The 25,985-nt window shown below is 38.0% G+C and overlaps 1 protein-coding gene across 1 annotated transcript in view; it reads left to right on the forward strand.

Moving 5' to 3' along the window:
* The window catches only part of LOC111543248 (histone-arginine methyltransferase CARM1-like), a 195,929-nt gene that overhangs the window by 135,401 nt on the left and 34,543 nt on the right, over positions 1-25,985 (forward strand). The window contains 3 exon segments of the mRNA XM_023213107.1: positions 18,842-18,882; positions 18,884-19,017; positions 23,407-23,497. Coding sequence (XP_023068875.1) covers positions 18,842-18,882; positions 18,884-19,017; positions 23,407-23,497 — 266 coding nt within the window.

Genomic DNA, 25,985 nt, shown 5'->3' on the forward strand with positions numbered 1-25,985 from the left:
AAAGTTTTTATACTTACATAACATTTGATGGAAAATAAAATCCGGATAACCCCAATTTCTTCATATTTAAATTGTCGAAACATTGCTTTGTCAGAATTGTTTCATAGACATATATATTTTTTTCCCCCAACAAAGCTCCTCACTTTGTTTGGTCCTATCACCGGTTTACTTCATTGTTTGTATAAGTTTGAAAACAGCAGGGTTAAACATATAATTTAGCAGTAGTTTATATTATCAAAAGCTCTAACTTCAACTAGTCCTTTGGTAAAAATTTTATATTCACATTAGCTATAAAAAAAAACCCAGTTCAGTCAAAAGCTTTGTAAAGTGACCCATTACTATAAATAAACTGAGTAACCTTAATAGAATTGATTTGAATTTCAGTTTTCCTATCTAAAAAATGAAGATAATAATAATGCATCTCCCATAGTGTTGTGAGATAGACATGAGATAATTAAGGGAACACATTTTGTGTTGGGAGGCTGAGGCAGGAAGATGGCTTCAGCCCAGCTCCGGGAGGTCAAGGCTGCAGTGAGCTGTGACTGTGCCACTGCACTCCACCCTGGCTGACAGAGTGAGACCATGTCTCCCCCCCCCCCAAAAAAAGTCATTCTGAGTTCTCAAACCATATGGTTCTGTTATGACCATCATGACTCCATTGGTTCAGCTGTATCTAACAGAAAACCCAAATTAACACTGGCTTAAATGCATAAGGACTTTTTTTTTTTAATCTCTTGTAAAAGAAGTCTGAAGGAGGGAGCCTAAAGCAATGTGGCAGCCCCACAAAATTCATAGAGCCCCAGCTTCCTGTTATGTCATGCTGGCATACAGTATATGACTTATCTGAAGGTCAGTCACCTCAGGATTCAAGATAGCTCTTGGAACTTTAGTCAACAAATTCATGTTCTGGAAAATAGGATAAAGAAAGGGAGGACCCAAAAATATCTTCCCCTAGCTGTTGTTCCTCCTTTTAAGTAACCTTCGTGGAAGTCCCTCCCAACAATGTATGCTATCTTGAAGGCCAGGACTGACTAAATAGACATACTTAGCTGCAGACGAGGCTAGGAATGTAGTATTTTAGTTAGTTCATTGTTGTTCCCAGTAATATAGGCATTTTATTAATAAGATAAAAGGCAAGAATGGGTGTTGGATGGGCAATTAGTAGCAGCTGCCACACCAGGTATAAATTATTTTGGACTCTGGGTAAAGTGTAGAAAGGAGAACCTATGGTCTAGGAGAATTGCTGCCAGTGACTTAACCAACAGTCTACGTCCACATGCCCATTTCTGCTGGGAACTGATCACTAATAATCTGGCTCACCTACCACAGGAAAAAAGAAAGGATAATAGCTCATATCTATTGTGTACTTATTATTTGATAAGTAATGTGTAATCATTTTGCATGCATTATTTCATTAAAGCCTCAGAGTAAGTCATAAAGTGGGTGCCAGTACTATTCCTATTTTACATGTATGGGAACTGAGGCTCTGTGGTTAATTAACTTGACCAAGATTGCTAGGAAGTGTGGAAGTAGAGACTTGAACTCAGGTTCTTTAGTCTCAGAAGCAAGTGCTCTACCACTGCACTGTGCTATGTCACACACACACACACACACACACACACACACAAAAGAAGGGAAAAGGAAGAAAAAAGAGTCATAAAGAGGTAACAGAATAAATTAAATCCCTGAACTAAAATGAAACATTGTATATTAAAATGCTAAAAGTTAATTTTTAAAGAGGTAAAATGATGACTCTTATATAAACATAAAATTAACATGTGTCAAATATTTTAATTAACTGAGTGAACCACTAGGATGCCAAATATGTTCAAAGGAGAATTCAATGAAATGCAGATATATGGGCAATGAGGAATGCTGGAAGGAATTTTCAAATAGATACACAACTGGTCTATTCATTCTGCAGTAATCAATTGCATTCCACCAGGCACAATTTCTTTCCATTTGTAGGGACGAGAATGACTTCCTATTATCGGTTTTACATACAGAGTAAAGGAACCAAAAGATAAAAATAGCCTGGAAAGGTGTGCTAGAAAGGACACTCAGTAACTTTTTGTCTAGTTCAAAGTTTTTCATAATTTAAAAGTTTTTTCTAGCATATCTAGATTATCCTCTCCTCATTGCCTGATATACTAGTGTTTAGGGGGTTGTAAGGAGTATATCAGAGATTGCTTTTTCCTACCTACCCTCCAATTTATCCACTACCAGAGGTCCAGCAGAGAGAGAGATAAGGTCAAAGAATGATCATTTCTCTTTGAACTGTCCTAGTGTGTTGGTAATAACTTTCCAAACTAAGATGGAAAATTGGATTCCAAAGGCTGTCGTGTCATTTTTCATGAAGTAATTAACAAATGTGTGTTGGATGCGTTCAATATGCCAGAGACTCTGCTAGATGGACAAAGTAGGCATGGGTCCTGCTGTCAGATACTTACAGTATACAGGGAAAACTTACCTTCCAATAGAGGGCAAATATGCTGTTCAATATAACGTACAAATGTGCACTCCACCCAACCCTGTGAATTGCTTCTATGCACATTATGTATTTTTTAGGGCTTACATTATAACCTGTTCAAAACATCCTTTCCAAGCATGGACAGCTTGTCTGCCTCCTTGCTCTTCTTCCCCAATTGTTGAGCAGTTTGTAGCATCATCAGATGAAAAACACGATTGCATTAAAATTGGCAGTGTGGTTTTGTGCTGACGGCCAAACTATGGATTTGGCAGCATTTCCCTCCTAAAAGCTTCACATGACTTCCTTCTGTCACCTTTAGAGTTTCTGCAGTGATAAAGGGGCATCAACTTGCTCGGTACAGGGAAGCCTTCTGGACTCCTCAAACTTTGCCCTTAAATCGGCTGAAAGACAAACAGGGAGGGATGTTTCTGTCTTTGCCTCTCTTCCCCTCCTTTTCACTCTCTCATCTATCATCCTCTGTGTGTCGTCCTCATTGTCCTGCCTACTTAGTTCTCATTTGCAAAGTTTTTTTTTTTTTTTTTACACTCAGATCTCAGGCTGCTTCCTCCAGGGATCCATTTACTCTTTCTTGGCAGCAGATTTCGGAGGTCCCCGCCTTCTGCATACTGATAATTAAGAATCAGTGGGCCAAGAGGCATCTTGTGCAGTGCTGAGCATTTCCCCCTGAATTCCAGGCAGGAGGCAGGTGTATACTGAGGGAGGGAAAGGAAAGAGAGAGACGGGGAGCACGACCGCATCTGTTTCTTCCTTTGACCTTTCTCAGAAAGGAGCCAAGCCATAATGCTACTGTTGCCGATTGATAGTCATGAGCTCAACTGATTTAAACACTGATGATAAATATAGTCACTTTCCTTCAAGTCAGCCACTGCCGCTAGTATTTCCTTGTTTTGAACACTGACCTCTCTAGGACTCAGTTTCCTGATTTATACAATGACAACATCATAACAGGTAGTTAGCAAAGCACTTCAGCTTAAGCATTCAGTTTAAAATAAAGCTGTTGAGTTTTTTTTTAACAGTAAAGTTAATGTTGCTTTTTATAAATGTTTAAGCAGATGTTCAGAATTGCCTATTAAGCAGTAGGATTTCAAAGGAGAGAATAAAAGGATTGGTTAGGTATTCTGTTGTTTGGGGAGCTTCTGACTTTTTTCTTTTAAATGAAAGTAAATACCTATATTTACTTTCAAGAGAAGCGAACAACATAGAAAGGTCTAAAATTAAAAAAAAAAAAAAGTCCCCCACCTACCCACTCCTGCCTGTCTACATTCTCCAGTGTTAACCATTCTGAGTTTATGTCTTTTTAGTTCTTCCATTGATTACTATGACTTTATGGCATAATGTATGTATTTCTGTTTTCTGAATTACCAACTTTAGATATATTGTTGACTCCCAAAAGAGAAACTTCCCTCTTCTGGTGTGACTCCCAATTTTGTTTGGTTATATTATTTCTAGGTTGTTAAGATATGGAATATATCATTGTCTTTGATGCTTTGTCTGTAGATTGCTTCTGAAAATCTAAGTCCCTAAAAAGTCATTTTAAGTATAATGATTACATAAATCTCTTCACTATGGAGCCAAGTTGATTCCTTGGACCCATAGAAAAGGAAATGTGATCCTTTTGTTACTGAACTCTTGCCACTCCAAGAGGAATGTTCTAGAGCTGGGCGCCGTGGCTCACGCCTGTAATCCCAACACTTTGGGAGGCTGAAGCAAACTGATCTTGAGGTCAGGAGTTCAAGACCAGCCTGGCCAACAAGCTGAAACCCCATCTCTACGAAAAATATAAAAATTAGCTGGGTATAGTGATGCACGCCTGTAGTCCCAACTACTCAGAGGCCGAGGCAGGAGAATTGCTTGAAAACAGGAGGCGGAGGCTGCAGTAAGCCAAGATTGTGCCACTGCACTCCAGCCTGGGGTGACAGAGCGGGACTCTGTCTCAAAAAAGAAAAAAAAAAAAAAGAAAAAGAAAAAAGTTCTGCATATCAAAAACAGATAAACCTTTTTCCTCTCAGATTGCATCCCTTCTTTCCCTTCATAGTCTGGTTACCACTGTTTCTTTTATATTTCTCTTTTCCTTATATGTTTCCTTGTATGTTGTCATTTGTCATATATGATTTTAAAATCTTTGAGGTTTTTCATGTGTGAAAATGTTTTATATTCCTTTATGATTTACAAATTTTTGACTGGGTATAGAATTCAAACCTCAAAATCATTTTCCTTCAGAAGTTGCTTCATTATCTGCTAATATCCTGAGATGCTGATGAGCTTTCTGGATCAGTGCGGTTTTTGTTCACCCAAAGCTAGTGTAACTTTTTTTAACCGTGAAAGATTTGAAGACTTTTCTTCTGATCTCCAGGGTTGTCCAGTTTTGCCATGATATATTTAGATGTGGACTAAGGAGCTTTATCCTTTCTGCTTCATATTTAGTGGGCCCTTTCCATCTAAAGACTAGTATCTTTCTTGATTTCTGGGAATTGTTTTTTAATATTATTTATCTATCATGTACATGTCAACTTGACTGTTTCTTTTATGGTTTCGGTTGCTACATTCTCAGATTTTCTCAAATTTACCTTCTCTATTGCTATCTTAGCCTTAAGCTTTGACAATTCACCAAATAAGAGTTTTGTTCACAGGACTGAAACTTTAGGTGGTGCTGTTCGATAGTTTTCTTCTCTCAGAGTCTGAAGCTAGACTCTAAAGTTATCCCAAGCTTTACTCTGTTAACGTTTCTGGCTTCAGTATCCTAAGATCTTTTCTGAGGCATTTCATCAAAAAACAGTGTCAAGAGCTTTAGCCAGGGGACAAAACCCGGCGATATTAACCTCTCATACTCCAAAGACCCACGGTGAGGGAAGTGGAACATGCCAGCCTCAGTGATAGCCCTGAGGGCTTCTTCTGTTCCTGGAATTTGATGATTCAAAATTTCCATTTTACTCCCAAACTCCTTTACAGGGAATCTTTCTTAGCTCTGATATGTAGGGGTTAAGAATAATATGTTCTGGTGTTTTCCATCAATCCAATTCAGTCTGCTTTCTGTCTTTTAGAGTTCCCTCAAAATTTATCTTCCTATGCTAGCTTTATAAATATACATGCGTATTAAGGTTTTCTTCTGATTTATAACATTTCCTACATTGCTGTGCAATATAAGAAAAGAGAGGAAGTAGATACATTTGCTTAGACCTCTGCTTTTACTAATATTTTTTAAAGAAAAATAATTTTGCTATTTTCATAAAATAATATTATAAAGAAAGTAAGCAATTCAGAAATTTAATAAAGAAAAATGTACACCATAATCATTATTAATATGTGTGAACAGTATTGCAGACATTTCTAATGCAAACATAGAGAAGAACAGATAGAGAAAAGTACTTATAGGAAATTTAACAGAAGGAAAGCAAACCGAGATAAAAGAAGAGAAATTGCTAAACTTTAAATAAATGCTTCTTCACTATAAGTGAAATCACTTTCTAAAGCATTCCTCTAAAGTTATGGAAAACATTAGGAAATTTGAATTTTTTTCTCTCTTTATGATAAAAATGTTCTTTTCTATGAAAGAGATGAAGTCATGAACACTCATATCTTTCCCTTCTTCCTCTCGCCTTTGTTAGCTCTATATTATTTTTATATTGTCAAAGTGTAAGGTAATTCCCATTGAAATGTGACCAAATATAACAAAACTCCATGTAATTGTTTAGTATTTGTTCTATAATTTGATGGGTTAATTTATAACCATTGGTTTTTAAATTATAGCTTCTTTAATACTAATTTCTTTAGATTCATCTCTATTTATGCAGATTTTTTTGCCACTTTGGTTCAGCATTTTTTAAATTTATTTTTTATTATTATACTTTAAGTTCTAGGGTACATGTGCATAATGTGCAGGTGTGTTACATATGTATACTTGTGCCATGTTGGTGTGCTGCACCCATCAACTCATCAGCACCCATCAATTCGTCATTTATATCAGGTATAACTCCCAATGCAATCCCTCCCCCCTCCCCTCTCCCCATGATAGGCCCCGATGTGTGATGTACCCCTTCCCGAGTCCAAGTGATGTCATTGTTAAGTTCCCGCCTATGAGTGAGAACATGCGGTGTTTGGTTTTCTCTTCTTGTGATAGTTTGCTAAGAATGATGGTTTCCAGCTGCATCCATGTCCCTACAAAGGACGCAAACTCATCCTTTTTTATGGCTGCATAATATTCCATGGTGTATATGTGCCACATCTTCTTAATCCAGTCTGTCACAGATGGACATTTGGGTTGATTCCAAGACTTTGCTATTGTGAATAGTGCCGCAATAAACATACATGTGCATGTGTCTTTATAGCAGCATGATTTATAATCCTTTGGGTATATACCCAGTAGTGGGATGGCTGGGTCATATGGTACATCTAGATCTAGATCCTTGAGGAATCTCCATACTGTTTTCCATAATGGTTGAACTAGTTTACAATCCCACCAACAGTGTAAAAGTGTTCCTATTTCCCCACATCCTCTCCAGCACCTGTTGTTTCCTGACTTTTTAATTATTGCCATTCTAACTGGTGTGAGATGGTATCTCATTGTGGTTTTGATTTGCATTTCTCTGATGGTCAGTGATGATGAGCATTTTTTCATGTGTCTGTTGGCTGTATGAATGTCTTCTTTTGAGAAATGTCTGTTCATATCCTTTGCCCACTTTTTGATGGGGTTGTTTGTTTTTTTCTTGTAAATTTGTTTGAGTTCATTGTAGGTTCTGGATATTAGCCCTTTGTCATATGAGTAGATTGCAAAAATTTTCTCCCATTCTGTAGGTTGCCTGTTCACTCTGATGGTAGTTTCTCTTGCTGTGCAGAAGCTCTTTAGTTTAATCATATCCCATTTGTCAATTTTGGCTTTTGCTGATGTTGCTTTTGGTGTTTCAGACATGAAGTCCTTGCCCATGCCTATGTCCTGAATGGTACTACCTAGGTTTTCTTCTAGGGTTTTTATGGTATTAGGTCTAACATTTAAGTCTCTAATCCATCTTGAATTAATTTTCGTATAAGGAGTAAGGAAAGGATCCAGTTTCAGCTTTCTACTTATGGCTAGCCAATTTTCCTAGCACCATTTATTGAATAGGGAGTCCTTTCCCCATTTCTTGTTTCTCTCAGGTTTGTCAAAGATCAGATGGCTGTAGATGTGTGGTATTATTTCTGAGGACTCTGTTCTGTTCCATTGGTCTATATCTCTGTTTTGGTACCAGTACCATGCTGTTTTGGTTACTGTAGCCTTGTAGTATAGTTTGAAGTCAGGTAGCGTGACGCCTCCAGCTTTTGTTCTTTTGACTTAGGATTGTCTTGGCAATGTGGGCTCTTTTTTGGTTCCATATGAACTTTAAAGCCGTTTTTTCCAATTCTGTGAAGAAACTCATTGGTAGCTTGATGGGGATGGCATTGAATCTATAAATAACTTTGGGCAGTATGGCCATTTTCACAATATTGATTCTTCCTATCCATGAGCATGGTATGTTCTTCCATTTGTTAGTGTCCTCTTTTATTTGACTGAGCAGTGGTTTGTAGCTCTCCTTGAAGAGGTCCTTTACATCCCTTGTAAGTTGGATTCCTAGGTATTTTATTCTCTCTGAAGCAATTGTGAATGGAAGTTCATTCCTGATTTGGCTCTCTGTTTGTCTGTTACTGGTGTATAAGAATGCTTGTGATTTTTGCACATTAATTTTGTATCCTGAGACTTTGCTGAAGTTGTTTATCAGCTTAAGGAGATTTTGGGCTGAGACAATGGGGTTTTCTAAATATACAATCATGTCATCTGCAAACAGGGACAATTTGACTTCTTCTTTTCCTAACTGGATACCCTTGATTTCTTTCTCTTGCCTGATTGCCCTAGCCAGAACTTCCAACACTGTGTTGAATAGGAGTGGTGAGAGAGGGCATCCCTGTCTTGTGCCAGTTTTCAAAGGGAATTTTTCCAGTTTTTGCCCATTCAGTATGATATTGGCTGTGGGTTTGTCATAAATAGCTCTTATTATTTTGAGGTACGTTCCATCAATACCGAATTTATTGAGCGTTTTTAGCATGAAGGGCTGTTGAATTTTGTCAAAAGCCTTTTCTGCATCTATTGAGATAATCATGTGGTTCTTGTCTTTGGTTCTGTTTATATGCTGGATTACGTTTATTGATTTGTGAATGTTGAACCAGCCTTGCATCCCAGGGATGAAGCCCACTTGATCATGGTGGATAAGCTTTTTGATGTGCTGCTGAATCTGGTTTGCCACTATTTTATTGAGGATTTTTGCGTCGATGTTCATCCGGGATATTGGTCTAAAATTTTCTTTTTTTGTTGTGTCTCTGCCAGGCTTTGGTATCAGGATGATGTTGGCCTCATAAAATGAGTTAGGGAGGATTCCCTCTTTTTCTATTGATTGGAATAGTTTCAGAAGGAATGGTACCAGCTCCTCTTTGTACCTCTGGTAGAATTCAGCTCTGAATCCATCTGGTCCTGGACTTTTTTTGGTTGGTAGGCTATTAATTATTGCCTCAATTTCAGAGCCTGCTATTGGTCTATTCAGGGATTCAACTTCTTCCTGGTTTAGTCTTGGAAGAGTGTAAGTGTCCAGGAAATTATCCATTTCTTCTAGATTTTCTAGTTTATTTGCTTAGAGGTGTTTATAGTATTCTCTGATGGTAGTTTGTATTTCTGTGGGGTCGGTGGTGATATCCCCTTTATCATTTTTAATTGCGTCTATTTGATTCTTCTCTCTTTTCTTCTTTATTAGTCTTGCTAGCGGTCTGTCAATTTTGTTGATCTTTTCAAAAAACCAATTTCTGGATTCATTGATTTTTTGGAGGGTTTTTTGTGTCTCTATCTCCTTCAATTCTGCTCTGATCTTAGTTATTTCTTGCCTTCTGCTAGCTTTTGAATGTGTTTGCTCTTGCCTCTCTAGTTCTTTTAATTGTGATGTTAGAGTGTCAATTTTAGATCTTTCCAGCTTTCTCTTGTGGGCATTTAGTGCTATAAATTTCCCTCTACACACTGCTTTAAATGTGTCCCAGAGTTTCTGGTATGTTGTATCCTTGTTCTCATTGGTTTCAAAGAACATCTTTATTTCTGCCTTCATTTCATTATGTACCCAGTAGTCATTCAGGAGCAGGTTGTTCAGTTTCCATGTAGTTGAGCGGTTTTGATTGAGTTTCTTAGTCCTGAGTTCTAGTTTGATTGCACTGTGGTCTGAGAGACAGTTTGTTATAATTTCTGTTCTTTTACATTTGCTGAGGAGTGCTTTACTTCCAATTATGTGGTCAATTTTGGAATAAGTGCGATGTGGTGCTGAGAAGAATGTATATTCTGTTGATTTGGGGTGGAGAGTTCAATAGATGTCTATTAGATCCGCTTGGTGCAGAGATGAGTTCAATTCCTGGATATCCTTGTTAACTTTCTGTCTCGTTGATCTGTCTAATGTTGACAGTGGAGTGTTGAAGTCTCCCATTATTATTGTATGGGAGTCTAAGTCTCTTTGTAAGTCTCTAAGGACTTGCTTTATGAATCTGGGTGTTCCTGTATTGGGTGCATATATATTTAGGATAGTTAGCTCTTCCTGTTGAATTGATCCCTTTACCATTATGTAATGGCCTTCTTTGTCTCTTTTGATCTTTGTTGGTTTAAAGTCTATTTTATCAGAGACTAGTATTGCAACCCCTGCTTTTTTGTTCTCCATTTGCTTGGTAGATATTCCTCCATCCCTTTATTTTGAGCCTATGTATGTCTCTGCATGTGAGATGGGTCTCCTGAAGACAGCAGACTGATGGGTCTTGACTCTTTATCCAGTTTGCCAGTCTGTGTCTTTTAATTGGAGCATTTAGTCCATTAACATTTAAGGTTAATATTGTTATGTGTGAACTTGATCCTGCCATTATGATATTAACTGGTTATTTTGCTCGTTAGTTGATGCAGTTTCTTCCTAGCCTCGATGGTCTTTACATTTTGGCATGTTTTTGCAATGGCTGGTACTGGTTGTTCATTTCCATGTTTAGGGCTTCCTTCAGGGTCTCTTGTAAGGCAGGCCTCGTGGTGACAAAATCTCTAAACATTTGCTTATCTGTAAAGGATTTTATTTCTCCTTCACTGATGAAATTCTGGGTTTAAAATTCTTTTCTTTAAGAATGTTGAATATTGGCCCCCACTCTCTTCTGGCTTGTAGAGTTTCTGCCGAGAGGTCTGCTGTTAGTCTGATGGGCTTCCCTTTGTGGGTAACCTGACCTTTCTCTCTGGCTGCCCTTAAGATGTTTTCCTTCATTTCAACTTTGGTGAATCTGGCAATTATGTGTCTTGGAGTTGCTCTTCTTGAGGAGTATCTTTGTGGCGTTCTCTGTATTTCCTGAATTTGAATGTTGGCCTGCCTTGCTAGGTTGGGGAAGTTCTCCTGGATGATATCCTGAAGAGTGTTTTCCAACTTGGTTCCATTTTCCCTCTCACTTTCAGGCACCCCAATCAGACGTAGATTTGGTCTTTTTACATAATCCCATACTTCTTGCAGGCTTTGTTCATTTCTTTTTCTTCTTTTTTCTTTTGGTTTCTCTTCTCACTTCATTTCATTCATTTGATCCTCAATCGCTGATACTCTTTCTTCCAGTTGATCAAGTCGGTTACTGAAGCTTGTGGATTTGTCACATATTTCTCATGTCATGGTTTTCATCTCTGTCATTTCATTTATGACCTTCTCTGCATTAATTATTCCAGCTATCAATTCTTCCACTCTTTTTTCAAGATTTTTAGTTTCTTTGCGCTGGGTACATAATTCCTCCTTTAGCTCTGAGAGGTTTGATGGACTGAAGCCTTCTTCTCTCATCTCATCAAAGTCATTCTCTGACCAGCTTTGATCCGTTGCTGGCGATGAGCTGCGCTCCTTTGCAGGGGGAGATGCGCTCTTATTTTTTGAATTTCCAGCTTTTCTGCCCTGCTTCTTCCCCATCTTTGTGGTTTTATCTGCTTCTGGTCTTTGATGATGGTGACATACTGATGGTGTTTTGGTATAGGTGTTCTTCCTGTTTGATAGTTTTCCTTCTAATAGTCAGGACTCTCAGCTGTAGGTCTGTTGGAGATTGCTTGAGGTCCACTCCAGACCCTGTTTGCCTGGGTATCAGCAGCAGAGGTTGCAGAAGATACAATATTGCTGAACAGCGAGTGTACCTGTGTGATTCTTACTTTGGAGCTTCCTGCGAGGTGTGGGGTGTCAGACTGCCCCTAGTGGGGGATGTCTCCCAGTTAGGCTACTCAGGGGTCAGGGACCCACTTGAGCAGGCAGTCTGTCCGTTCTCAGATCTCAACCTCCGTGTTGGGAGATCCACTGCTCTTTTCAAAGCTGTCAGACATAGTTGTTCCTGTCTGCACAGGCCTCTGCTGCTTCCCCTGTTGTTTTTTCAGCTGTGCCCTGTCCCCAGAGGTGGAGTCTACAGAGACAGGCAGGTTTCCTTGAGCTGCTGTGAGCTCCACCCAGTTTGAGCTTCCCAGCGGTTTTGTTTACCTACTTAAGCCTCAGCAATGGCGGGCACCCCTCCCCCAGCCTCACTGCTGCCTTGTGGTTAGATCACAGACTGCTGTGCTAGCAATGAGGGAGACTCCTTGGCCGTGGGACCCTCCTGGCCAGGTGTGGGTATAGTCTCCTGGTGTGCCCATTTCCTTAAAGCGCAGTTTTGGGATGGGAATTACCCGATTTTCCAGGTGTTGTGTGTCTCAGTTCGCCTGGCTAGGAAAAGGGACTCCCTTCCCCCTTGCGCTTCCCAGGTGAGGCAATGCCTCGCCCTGCTTCAGCTCTCGCTGGTCGGGCTGCAGCAGCTGACCAGCACCAATTGTCCGGCACTCCCCAGTGAGATGACCCCAGTACCTCCATTGAAAATGCAGAAATCACTGGTCTTCTATGTCGCTCGCGCGGGGAGTTGGAGACTGGAGCTGTTCCTATTCGGCCATCTTGCTCCACCCCCTGGTTCAGCATTTTTTAAAGGAGGTCTCATGTGTGCCACATGTCCTGAGTTCTTTCATGTTGACAATGTCCATTTATTATCTTTATAGGTGAATAACACCTTCTCTGGATTTAATCTTTTGGCCACACTTGTTTTTTCTAAGTATTGTAAACATTGTTTTATTGCTTTCATAGAAGAGGTTAATGACAGCCTGATTTTTATTTTTTCAGTTTTTAGGTGATTTGTTTTTCTGCCTGGGTGCTCAAGGAATTCATTCTTTATTCCTTAAACCCAAAATCTTTAGCAGAATATATTTTTGCATATTTTGTATGTTTTGTAATGCATAGGAACATTACTGTCTGAAATGTTCCTATGACCCGTACGTGTTTTTTCTATCAGCAAATTGCTTTTTTATTTTAGTAAAACTTTCTTTTAATATACTGAGTTAGTTTTCTATTCTATTTTTCTGTCATTCTGAGACATTATGCTACCTCATTTTAATCTACATTTTTGTCGGTTAATTTCTTGTTACAGAAATCAGTTTGCTTTTTTAAAATCTGCACTTCTTAGGATTATCTCAAACTTTTCTATTAACAGCATAGTTTAAAATGTTCAAATATTCATACACCGAGGAAATGAGTCTAAATATAAGGAACAAAGAATAATAACTAAATGAATTCTCATATCTCTACAACCCAGCCTAAGAACTAGAATAATATTACTATATATTAAAATTCCTATATATGAATACCTCTCCTAGATTCCATGCTCCTCTGTTCATTACCCAAAGTTACTAACATCTTAAGTTTTATCTTTAGCATAAGAGTTTTAAAAAATTATACCGTAATGAATACAGTTTACTATTGAATACGTTTGACCATTTTTATAAAAGAAATCATACTATATATTCTTTAGCAACCTTTTTTCTCCTTAAAATTCTGTTTGTGAAATTTATTTATATTAATATATGTGCCTTTAGTTATTTCTTTATCACTGTTAAATAATATTCATAGACAGGGTGTGTGGCTCATGCCTGTAATCCCAATACTTTGGGAGGCTGAGGTGAGAGGATTATTTGAGTCCAGGAGTTCAAGACTAGCCTGAGCAACATAGCAAGACCCCATCTCTAATTTTCAAAAAATAAGTTAAAAATAATATTCATAGGATGGATACAGTACCATTTATGCATTCATTTCCCTGTTAATGACTTCTAGTTTGTTTCAACATTTTATTTTATTACTATCAATATTATATATATTTTAGTGTATATTATCTAGTACACATGTTCAAATTTTTTTTAGAATGTATGCTTCTGAGGGGTGATATTTCCAAATCATAAGTATATCTTTAACTTTGCTGAATAATACCAAATGATTTTCTAAAATAGTTACATATATTTGAACGTAATATATTCTCTACCTGGTTGATGGCTATTCTGTAATTATGTCACTTTGCTTCTCAATTTGTTTCCTTGAGTCAAATCTTCCTTTTAATCTGAGTTCTATTGCTTTATCATCTTTTCTTTAAATTCTTGTTTTATTTCATCTATATTCTTTGACTTATATATTCCTTTGCACTTTCTCATTTGATTTGATCCTTGAAATAGCACTGAAGAATAGGTACTATTATGATTCCCATTTTATAGGTAAAGAAATGTACTCCCAGGAAATTATGCATCTTGGCCACAGGTCACAGCTAGTAAATGGAGGATCCAAACTAGCAACCGAGGCCTTCACCTCCAAAATGCTTGCTTTTTTCATGCTTTGAGACAGACTATAATTAGGTGCTATATTGTATAGTACAGCCTCTAAGACTAATTCAGCTTCTAAACTGAACAGGAATAAATAAACAACACATCTACAGTACATGTAAGTTATTGAAAACCCTCCTAAATGAGACAAGAACAGCAGCATACCAGGTGGGATTACTGCCCTGATCTCTCTTGGCACTTACCCTGGTACCTAAAAGGATGAATTCTGCTGCTACCACCTAAAGTGTGTATGTGTATGTGTACGTGCTTGTGTATGCATATGTGTATGTATATGTGTATGTTTTAAGCAGCTAATACAAGTGATAGGACTATTGACATAGATTTTAGAAACCCAATTTAATAACAAGGAAACAGTATTAAAACAAGAATATGATGTGGGTTTGCTTGGGCCTCGATGATGTCTGAGAAGAGCCTTTATTTGGAATATCCCTCCATCCTGAGCTCTTAGAAAAGGACCAGGTCACACAGGGTAAACCTGTGCAGCAATTAATGTGGTGGATTGTAGAACCTTGCCCTGTGTTAGCGGACTTTTCTAGCACTTGGAGGGGCATCGTGAAGTTCAGTTATTCCTAGAAAGGATATCTGTCCTGAGTTACAGTTTTAGAAGAATGGCAATGAAATGACAGGCTACCCAACAATAATCTATACTGAGAATGTTGTAAACCGAAAATGAGGGGAGGCAGCAAGACTGACTCAAAGAACAGTCATGCATCTAGACTTAGCTGCCCTTCTGTATTAGAGCGATTGCTGGTTGAATTTATGTCCTATTTTCCAATATCTTTATCAAGGAATTGTAATGAAACCTAGGATAATCAAATAATTATTTTCATTGTTTCCTAAAGATTGATCTAGGGACATGCATATAGATCCAGTGGTGAAAAAAACCTGCAAAGTATTCTAATAAGTTTGGATGTCTTTAATTTAACCAAGCCAAGAGTTTTCTTTTCTGTAGAATTCCTCAAAGCTATTAATATGGTGATGCACTCTGAATTTGTAAGAGGGATATGTATTACAAAGAAGTTCTAAGTTATTTGATCAGGAAGCCCTTGTATTCATGGACTCCTGGAACATATTTCAAGCAATTTTGCTTTCTTCTAATCATAAAATATTCAAACTAGAAGATGCCTCAAAACAACTCCAGTTTTAAACTCTAATTTTACAAGAAGGGAAACTAAAATTTAGAGACTTTAAGTGACTTCCCCAAGGTCACATAGCTCTTTGGTGATAAAGGTAGAACTAGAATTTTTATCTTCAGATTCCTGATCTTGTGCGAAACTGATCAAAAATAGATTAAATCACAAGATACAATGACCTGAAGGCAGGCCTATTTGCTCCCTTCCAGGCATGTGATATGTCCTTCTTTGCCAGTGAAAATAATGAGACCTAAAATTATTTCCTGTGGACCCAAAATTGCACTTCTGACAGCTCATGAAATCCTCTCTCTGAAACCTTATTACTTCTCTGCTCTCCCTAAAGATTCAAGAGTCTAGGGGTATCCTCTCTAAATTCTGCATATAAGGCCTACCTCACAGGTATTCACCTGAGTATCTTACTATATTGTGCCCTTCACCAACACTTAGAGAACAGCTCCCCTTCCAGCAACCTGTTGCAAGTTGAGGAGTCTATGGAAAGAGGCAATTTTATATACTGAGGTTACCTGGACACAACCTCATAAGCAGAATTTAGAGAGGGCTTGAAACTTAGAAAAAGGACCACCTTTCTGGTAAACAGTGGGGCAGTGTATATCAAAAACCCTTACCAGCTTCATACCCTTTAACTTTGAAGGAAATAGCAGAAAGTATATTTTCAGATTTAATTGCATTAGTATTTGTCAATGTACTATTTTAATAGAAATTTGAAATAACCTGAGTATCCAATAATAGGAGATATCAAATAAATCAATACATCTATTAAATACTATATAGCCAATAAATTTATGTTATAGAACCATTCATGGAAAGATGTCTAGAACAGAGCTTCCCAACCAGTTTACTGGGTATTGAGATTTTGATGTCCTTTGCCCTCATGGCAGGTAGTCAGGGTCTAGCGTGGCCAGAGTCCCTACTCAAATGTCTCAAAATGCGAGCAGGCTCTTCTTTCACCCAAGTGTACCATAAAATTACTTGATTTTTAAAAATGTGTGCCATGATGTAAAAATGTTCAGAAAACTGATCTAAAACATATTGCTGGGAAAAAATTATGAAGTATTATTACATTGAGATTTGAGATATACTCCAATGTCTGATTGAAAACATACCTTGCCTATATCTGGAATACTAGTAATTTTCATGTTTTCGTTTATTTGCATTTCTCTTTTTTAAAAAAGTTGTTTGTTTTGTTTTGTTTGACAGAGTCTCACTCTGTCACCTAGGCTGGAGTGCAGTGGCACGGTCTCAGCTTACTACCTCCCTCCCCTGAGTTCAAGGGATCCTCCCACCTCAGCCTCCTCAGTAGCTGATTACAGGCATGCTCCACCACGTCCGACTAACTTTTTAAACTTATTTTGTATGTGTAGTAGAAATGAGTTTTACCATGTTAGCCAGGCTGCTCTCAAACTCCTGACCTCAAGTGATCTGCCCACCTCAGCTTCCCAAAGTGCTGGGATTACAGGCATGAACCACCACACCTGGCCCAAAGTATTATTTAATAAGAATAATATAGTAATTTTAATGCTTACATAGCTCTTAATATATTTTATTTGGTTTGATCCTCAAACAAACTTATGAAGTAGTTACTGCCATCAATGTTTTCATTATATAAATATCATTTTTTAAGTCCATGTTTGAAGCTAGTAGGAACTGGACAAGTTGGTGCTGGCAGAAGAAGGTCGAAATAAAATATATCTGAAAGGTAGAGATAAGAAAATGTAATAACTAATTACCTGTGGGAACTAAGTACACCTCCAGGACATTGGGAATTGTGGTATTGATGACCAAAACAGCATCATAGAAATGCAATATTTTACAAAGATTTTAAAGACAAACTCAGGGAATGATTCATGTTCAAGAAGCAGCTGAGTTTTACTGTTTACTTGTTATTTAGGAGGTGCAAAATTCACTGGTGAAAATGTCCAAGTTATTGTTGAAACTCAGCTGAGAGGACAAAACCAAAGATGTAGTTTGGATAGTCATTCACAATGGAGCCACAGTCAAAGCTGTGCAGGAGAATTGATTCTCCTGGAAAGAATGTAGAGAGAAAAGCAGGACACCAAAAGCTCGAACCTTTAGTCATTGTCTCTGTGGAACTCCCAGGGACTTGACTTCTATGTGTGGAATGATGACAGAATAGCATTCCAAGAGTCGTTGGCAATGGATGAATATTGACAATGGATGACATGTTCAAACAGTTTTCTTTATTATTCCTCCATAGATTAGAGATTACTTGATTTTAAAAAACGAAGACATTTTGAATGCTCACAGAGCATGTGTTGGTGAGCAGCACCCTAGAAGACAGGATTAATGTGAAAGGTATCCTAGCCATCTGAAGAAGTGATCAGAAATTAAGAAGGTGCCACTGAATTATAACAAGTGCATAATACGTTGCACTTAAGATGGGCAAAGGGATTAAGCTACAAAAATACAAAATGGAAGGACTCTGACAGGCTGTACATACAATGAGCAAAAATCTACAAGTCTCAGAGAGGAACAACTTGGAAAGGAATGTGCTGTATGTATTTATGCTGGCAAATATAAAATGTTTATTAGAAAATATGTTTTCAGGCAGTAGAAAGACATAATAATTCAATCACCTTGTCATATTTGGCATTCAGAAGAAATACATTAGAAACATAGTAAATGTATTTCTCTTCAGGGTGCCTCTTTTGAAAGAGTTTAAGTTTATTAAATAAAATATAAAGGACATCAAAGAAAATTAATACATGACTGTAAAAACGTACTCCTAAAGAAAGGTCAGTAATCATGGTATTTATTTTTGACATCAAAAGACCAAGGAAAAATTTAATAAGGATCAAGATTATTGGCCTGTGTGCAGTGGCTCACACCTGTAATCCTAGCAATTTGGGAGGCTGAGGTGGCAGGATCACTGGAGCCCAGGAGGTCAAGGCTGCAGTGAGCCATGATCACACCACTGCACTCCACTCTGGGCTACAAACTGAGACCCTATCTCAAAACTAAGCAAAACAAAAAAGATAATTAATCTGTGGAAGATCATTGTACGGAGTTGTTTGGCATCTCTATTGCAAGTAGAACAATAGGAAATAAACTGAAGCCATGAATTTTAAAAAATCCCCCTATATATATATATATAAATATATATATAAATGTATAAATATATATATAAATATATTTACACACACATACACAGACCACACATACTGGCATACATACACATATATGTGTATATTTGTGTAGAGTCTAGAAGAGAATGCATCAATATATTAATAGTTATTATTAGGATTGTAGGTGTTTTGTTTGTTTTATATCTGGATCTTTTCTAAAATTATATATATTAAACATGCAATTTTTGTGTAGTAAGACAAATGAGTTATTTTTCTTTAAAAGTGTTTCTAGAAACAAATGTTACTTCTTTCTCCTTCCTGTCACATTCTCAGCCCTTAATGGATAAAACTCATTTTTCATAAGATCCTGAATAACAACAGTTCTGGCACCCCATTTTATCTTTTTCAGATGCTAGTGAAAAACAATGACCTTTCAGACAAAATCATTGTTTCCAGGAAAAATTGAAGACATCTCACTTCCTGAGGCTGTAGATGTGATCATTTCTGAACCAATGGGATACATGCTGTTCAATGAACGGATGCTAGAGAGTTATCTTCTTTCCAAAAAATGGCTAAAATCAAATGGTAAGTTGGCCCATTCTTGGTTTAAAAAACAGTCTGACTTCTCTGTAAAAGCACTTCTATTATACTCAATTATTTGTTTTTCTCATCTCATTCTTCCGTAACAAATTAACTAGTCTCCAATCATAAGAACACAGGTATGCTGCACAGTATTCAACATGGTATAGAGAGCCAAGTCTGAGTTTTGTGTTTTTTGTCCTAGTTTAATCCCTTCGTTCCTTAATGAACTTGGGCTAACACTTGACCATTTGGCTTTGGTTTCCTCATCTGTAAAATGATATTATTACACATAATCTCTAATGTCCTTTCAAGTGTTGGCCTTCTATAATGTGAGGAACTCTCTGGGGTCTGCTTGTTCTTTTTGACAATTTTTTTCCCTACTGTATTTCTCTCTCTGTCTGTGATCACTACATATAGTCAAGATAATATTAAATTCAATATGCTTTTTGTGCTTTCCAAGCGACTGCATGTGCTAAGCAATTTGAATAAGTTATTTTATAAAATCCTTATAAAGTCTGAATGGTGAAGGTTTTCAATTTATTTGGGGGTTAGCCTCGAAGCTAATTTTGCAACCTTCCCCAGGGACATTTGACAATGTCTGGAGACACTGGTTGTCACAATGGCAGCAGGGGCTGGGCTACGGGCATCTAGTGAATAGGGGCAAAGATACTGTGAAGCATCCTTTGATGCACAGGACAGTCCCCTACATCAAAGAATTATCAGCCCAAAATGTCAATAGTGTATGATTGAGACCTGGGTTAGCGGAGGGCAATGTTATGATCCCATTTTATAAAGAGAAAACTGAGACTCAATGAGGAAAAGTAACTTGGCAAGAACAAACATCTAACAATTGGCAGGCCAAGAATTTGAGCCTACGTCCATCTGACCGTGAAGCCTACACTCATGACTTTGGCACACACACTGGCTTTCCACTCTTCACCAGAGAAAGTAGATGCATTCCAACAGCAGGTGTTGCCAATTAAGACATGGGTGATAACTGGCCAATTTTACGCTGCATCTTATGAGAATTTCAGCTCCTTACCCCAGTTGTATTTATCTAAATTACCAATGTTGTAGCTCCCTATCTAGATGTTCAATGAAAACAAAATAGTGAACAACCGTGCAACTCATACATACCAACATGCATTTAAGTGAAGTTTGAAGTTTATAATTTCCTACATGCTTCAAAATTCAGAAATAGGCACTGAAAGAAAATTCATGTATAAATAAATAAATAAGCTCAGGCAAAGTATACCTGATGTCAAGAATTTCATTAGCAATCTTGCTGTAAAACAGCTCAGGATGCTCTTGGAAGCCTTGTGTGTATGCGATAAAATTGAACTGTGGGAGATGAAAGTGAAGGTACAAAGTGGCTTGGATTTCCTCCTCAATGCCCCCAGGAAGAATTTGTATGGTTTTTTTTCTTGGACTTTTTCAGATGGTTAGGTGCTTCTATATGATGAGATTTATTATGTAGTTAATTAACATGTATCACCTGAGCCCCTCTTAAGCTCAGTATTTAGATAATATCTAGGTATCTTCCCTGGATATTTGAAATGAATATGACATTTTATACTGGGCTATATATCTTTAACTAGGCAAGTAGAAATGAATACTGATTTTATTGGCTTTCTAGGCTATGTCTTCCTCAGGGAAGGGTGATTGATTTTTTTTCTAATTATTTATATATTCCATCAAAATAACACATAGTTTAAAACATCAATTAATAATAAAAAGGCTTTTAATGAAAAATAGTAGCCTTCTGCCGCACCTCTATCGTCAGACTGCTCCCCAAAGCCAAACGCTCTCAACTCTATCTGTTGTTTCTTCCATTATTTACCTACATATTCCTATCTAAGATGATTACATTGCTATTCTCGTCACTCTCTGCTTGAGAATTCAGCTTTCCTGAATAGTAGCTCCTTCCTTCCTGATGCACCTACCCCACCCCCATCCTCTCAATGTATTTAGATAGGTCCTCAGTTCCTTTATCCCAACGCTTAGGGCCAGATATGTTTCAGAATTCAGAATCTGAAGGACTTTTGAAAGTTAATATGATCACATACCATGTACTACTTAATTCTCCCAGTGGGATCTGAGGCAACACTCTGTAATGAAACACATTATATTCCTGCAACAAAACATAAGAATATTGATACCAAGTGGAATAAATAAAGACTACAAATAAACTCTCGTGTTAGTTCAGGTCAGGTTTTGCCATCAAATGATGCTGCCGCAAACTTATAAAATTCTGTTGCTTTTCAGATCTCAGAATTTAGCATAAAGAAATATAGGCCTAGATCATTATTTGGTTAAATCAAGAATCAACGTTTACAGTGTTATGATGTAATGTAACTATTGTTGAATACTGAGTCAGATGGTAGAGTAGAGGCTGTATACTTATGTATGTTTTCTCATATAATCTTTTGTTTTTCCCGGAGTTAATTGTCTTGGTTTCTTTTATTAGCTTAGCTTTTATATATTCATGGTTAAGTGTTTCTACGCTCCAATAGATCTGACAGATGCCATCAATATGTGTTCCTCTGTTCTTCTCCTCTATTCAGTAGTCCTCTGGCCTTCTCTAGCAACATGAACTGAGTGTTCTCCAGCCCCACTGCATGACAGCCATACTTTGACTTGCCATCATCATCCTTTTGTCTTCCTCTTTGTTGATTTACGACGTCATTTCAGCGAAGGATATTCTCTACCAGCTTCTGCAGAAAAGGAGCTTGAGGAGTTACTTTTTATCAAGTCCTTGTGCTATTATTTGGTCAAGAATTTAACTTAAAAACAATTTTTAATCAATATTTTTAAAGCTTGTGTTTTGGTTTTTGTGTTTGGTTTCTGTCCGCAAATCTTGCTATTGAGAAGTCAGTGCCATTCTGACTCCTGCTCCTTTAGAATAACAACGTTTTCCCCTCTAGATGCTTTTAGTATCTTCTCTTTATTTTAGTGTTCTAGTGAGAATCTTTTTTAAGTTCCTGTGCTGGAGATTCAGTGAATATGTTTAATCAGGAGGCTGATTTTCTTCTGTTCTTGGAATTTTCAAAATATTTTACATTTAATTTTCTCCCCTCCATTTTATCAGACATTCTTGGAATTCCTATTAGGTTGAGGCTCATAACATCATCCTCTAATCTTCCCAAGTTTACACAAGCAGTGATACATATTACTTCTCTGAGGTTATTTAATATCCTTCTATCGTCTCAAAATTGAAAAACCACCAAGCAATCATTATTGTTTTGATACCAATGCCTGAGATTTAGATGGGGACATATGAATTAGGTTATGATCATGCTTTGCCCCTGACCACTTCTGAAAATACTCCAAATAAAATAACCTGTTTTAACAGATATGGAAAGCCACATAGTTTAAGGATGGGGCACTGACTATCAGATGAGATTCCACTCCCGGGATTTTGCTCTGCTATTTGTTAACTCTGTGATACCAAGTAACTTAAATTTCTCTGTTTTCCTGTTTATAAAATGGACATAATAATAGAACCCACTTTATCTTGGTATGAGAATTATATAAATTAATGCATGGGAAACCCTTGGAAAAGTACATGACAGGGTCATCATAACTGAGAAATTTTAGCTATTGTTGTTGTTTTTATGACAGTGTCTCTGGTGTCTTAAGTCAGCCTTATTTCTGAAATATAGTTAATAGTCCCTCTTTCTTTCATGTGCAATTTAATAAATGGCTATAAAAAGATTTTCCCTAAAATTGCAAGAGTAACAATGCTGATCATCAGGTCTGCCTACTCAGAAAGGCCCAACTTCAGGCATGCCAATCTAGGTGCTCATTTGCCCACTGAAGAATCTACCTTTCCTGTAGTGATTGTGGATGCCAAGAAATAGCACAAATGTGTATTTCCCAGCGTGAAGATTGGCGAGCATCCATATAAATGTAAATCCCAAAAGCACCTAAGAAGACAGGTGGTCCATCTGATTCTACATGGACAAAGTCCGAGAATGAGAATAATAATGTGATGGGAGGATGGGATTTTGATTGTTTTTAAAGCTAAATTATTGCTACAATAAATAAGAGAATCAGTCAATCAATCAATCAATCCAGAATTCACAGGACAAACACAAAGGGGGAAAAAAGCCAGTAACTGAGAAGGCACCTGCCAGGTTGAAAGGCTTGCCGAAGTCTCTGCAAGCTTTTATCATTGTATTGCTTTGTGACTTGCTTTGATACTCTTTTCTATAGCCCCTCTACTCTTCTGCCTAATTTTGTATACTTGCATTGAGACAAAATTATATTTTGTCCTGTCATGTCATAACTGAAGCAAAAGAATGGAATTGGTCTCAGGTGGCAGATGAGTATAGCCTTCAATCAGAAAGCAATAGAAGCTGACTTCTGGGTCTGTTGTGTTTTGCTTATTAGGAATGATGTTCCCGACATTCAGCGACATCCACTTGGCCCCTTTTTCTGATGAACAGCTCTATGTGGAACACTTCTCCAGAGCCAATTTTTGGTAATGTTCTTTTTTCCTCCCTTCCTTTCCCTTCAAAGGAAACCAGAGTTTTTAAAACTATTGCTATTTGGGGTCATATGTGTGTTGTTGGGTGGGGGGAGGCGGGGCGGCAGCAGTGAGGCACCTATCCTGTACACTGTAGAATGTTTAGCAGCATCCCTGGTCTCTACCTACTAGATGTTAGTCACATCTTCCCCCCAGAGTTGTGACAACCACAAATGCCCTCCAGACATTGCCAAATGTCCCCTTGCAGGATCACCACCAGTTGAGACCACTACTCCTAAATCAGAGACAGGTGAATCAAGGAGCTGTTCATGCAATATCAAACATCCAAACAGCTATCCTACTGCTAAAACAACATCCTCCCCTGCCTGCTGCCATTCTCTTCCCATTTTCACCATCCACTTCTTTGACTCTTGGCAATGGTTTCTGTTAGGACTTGACTTTGACAGAGAACATATCAGTCAGTACACCTGATAAATGAGTTGATCAAACCTTTAAGGAGTTTTAATTGGCAGTTGGCTTTGGGGCCCACTTCACCCCTCTGAGATTGAGTTTCTTTATGTGCAAAATGGGAACTGATACAAAAGCTCCTGCCAGTTTTAAACCACCATTGCTTCTGGGATTCCTTTCTGAGAACTGGTTTTTACAAGAAGAAGGAAGGAAGGAGAATGGGAGGGAGAAAGAGAGCAGATATCATCTGTGTCGGAATGTTACATGTGTGAGAGCACAGGCATGTCCTGCATGAGGTTCAGGATCCTCAAATTTAAGGTTTGACTTTGGTCTGAGGTATACAGGGCCTTATGATACAAAGAGGTCCAAAGTTGATTTCTGGGCTTTTCTCTTTGTAATCACAGAGAAGGGACAGCAAATAAGAGGTACTTTGGTTTCCAGGGCTACTAAGCTCTTTGAGGAGTGGGGTCAAATGGCTGATTTTTCTTTCTATTTTTTTTCTATTTTTCTAGGAAAGCAAAATAGGCTTTCCTAGCACAGATTCAGAGCATTTTGTGGTTTTGTTGAATCTGCAATTCTGAGATTCTAAGCCACAAGCTTTCTCATGGGGGTGAATGGCTTCTTGGTGTATATATGTGTCGGGTGGGGCAGGGGAATGGTGGGGGAGCTTTTACCTTAATAATCATTGCTCTGTGAGATTATGCTGACCCTAAATGATTACATTTTTATTATGATCTCCTGAGGAAATGCAGAGATGAAAGGGTTACGAATTTTAAGCAGCAGAATAGACCAGACCAACGAACTAGAGGTTTGTCGTCCAGGCAGTCCTTGTGTGACCTTCCAATCATACTATCTGCTGCCATCTTACTAACTTGAGTATATTAATGATCATAGCGGTTTGGCTCAGTTTTCCACCACATACCAACATGCTGCTATTTGTTGCATCTAAAAATGAAAAACAAACAAAAATGAAAGCATCATCTTCTCTAGATGTCGCTTTCCCAGTCAGCCATGGCCAACTCTCTAAGCCCCTTTCAGCAAAATTCCTCAGAAGGGTTGTCTATACTCAGTGTCCAACTCCCCCCTTCTATTTCTCACTGGAGTCATTTCTCCAAAACCACTCTTTTTGAGGTCACCAGTGCCCTGACCTCCACATTGCTAATTCCAGTGATCAGCTCTCACTTCTCAACTTATCTAATTTACTGGCATCATTTGAAACACTCTTTTTGCTTCATGATCTTTTGATTTTTCTCCTCCCTTGCTGACACTTTCTCAACCAGCTATCATTGTTACTTGTCTTCATAAGCCCCTGATGTTGGAGTGCCCCAGGATGCAGTGTTGGGACCTCTTCTCTGTGCAGGCTCCCTTGGTGAGCTCACCCATTCTCGTAACTACAAATACCATCCATAGGCTAATGGTTCCCAAGTGTCCCTCTCCAGTGCAGACGTATCTTCCAAACATGGTATTTTCCTAGTGAACTTCCTCCTGGATGTTCCCCCCTTGCAGAAAGTTACCACGTGCAAAATTCAACTTCTGATCTCCCAATTTCTACCCAAAACCTGCTGTACTGGTAGTTTTTCTGTCTCAATTGATAACTTTATCCTCTCCATCATTCAAGCCAAGAACTTTGAAGGCCTCTCTTTATCTCCTGAATCCAAACCATCAAGTAATTATATTGGTTCTACTTTCAAAATCTATCCAGAATCACACCAATTTTTATTATATTCACTGTTTCCTCTTTTTCTCAACACCATCATCTCTCATCTAGATTACTGCAATAGCTTCTTACCTATCTATTCTCAGCAGAGCCAAAGCCTCGGAGGAGCTTCTCCATAGTCTGGCTCCCAGTTACTCTCTAGCCTCATTTCCTACTGCCATGTTCATTTGGGTCCTGCTTCACAGGCCTGTGTGCTGATTCTCAGACACATCAGGCATGCTCCTAAGTTAGGGCCTTTGCGTTTGCAGGGTTTTTTTGTTTTGTTTTGTTTTTTCCTTTGAATACTTTTTCCTCAATGTTCACATGTTCAATTCCTTT

The sequence above is a fragment of the Piliocolobus tephrosceles genome, chromosome 14 (assembly GCF_002776525.5).
Source record: "Piliocolobus tephrosceles isolate RC106 chromosome 14, ASM277652v3, whole genome shotgun sequence".
In the NCBI taxonomy this organism is placed as follows: domain Eukaryota; kingdom Metazoa; phylum Chordata; class Mammalia; order Primates; family Cercopithecidae; genus Piliocolobus; species Piliocolobus tephrosceles.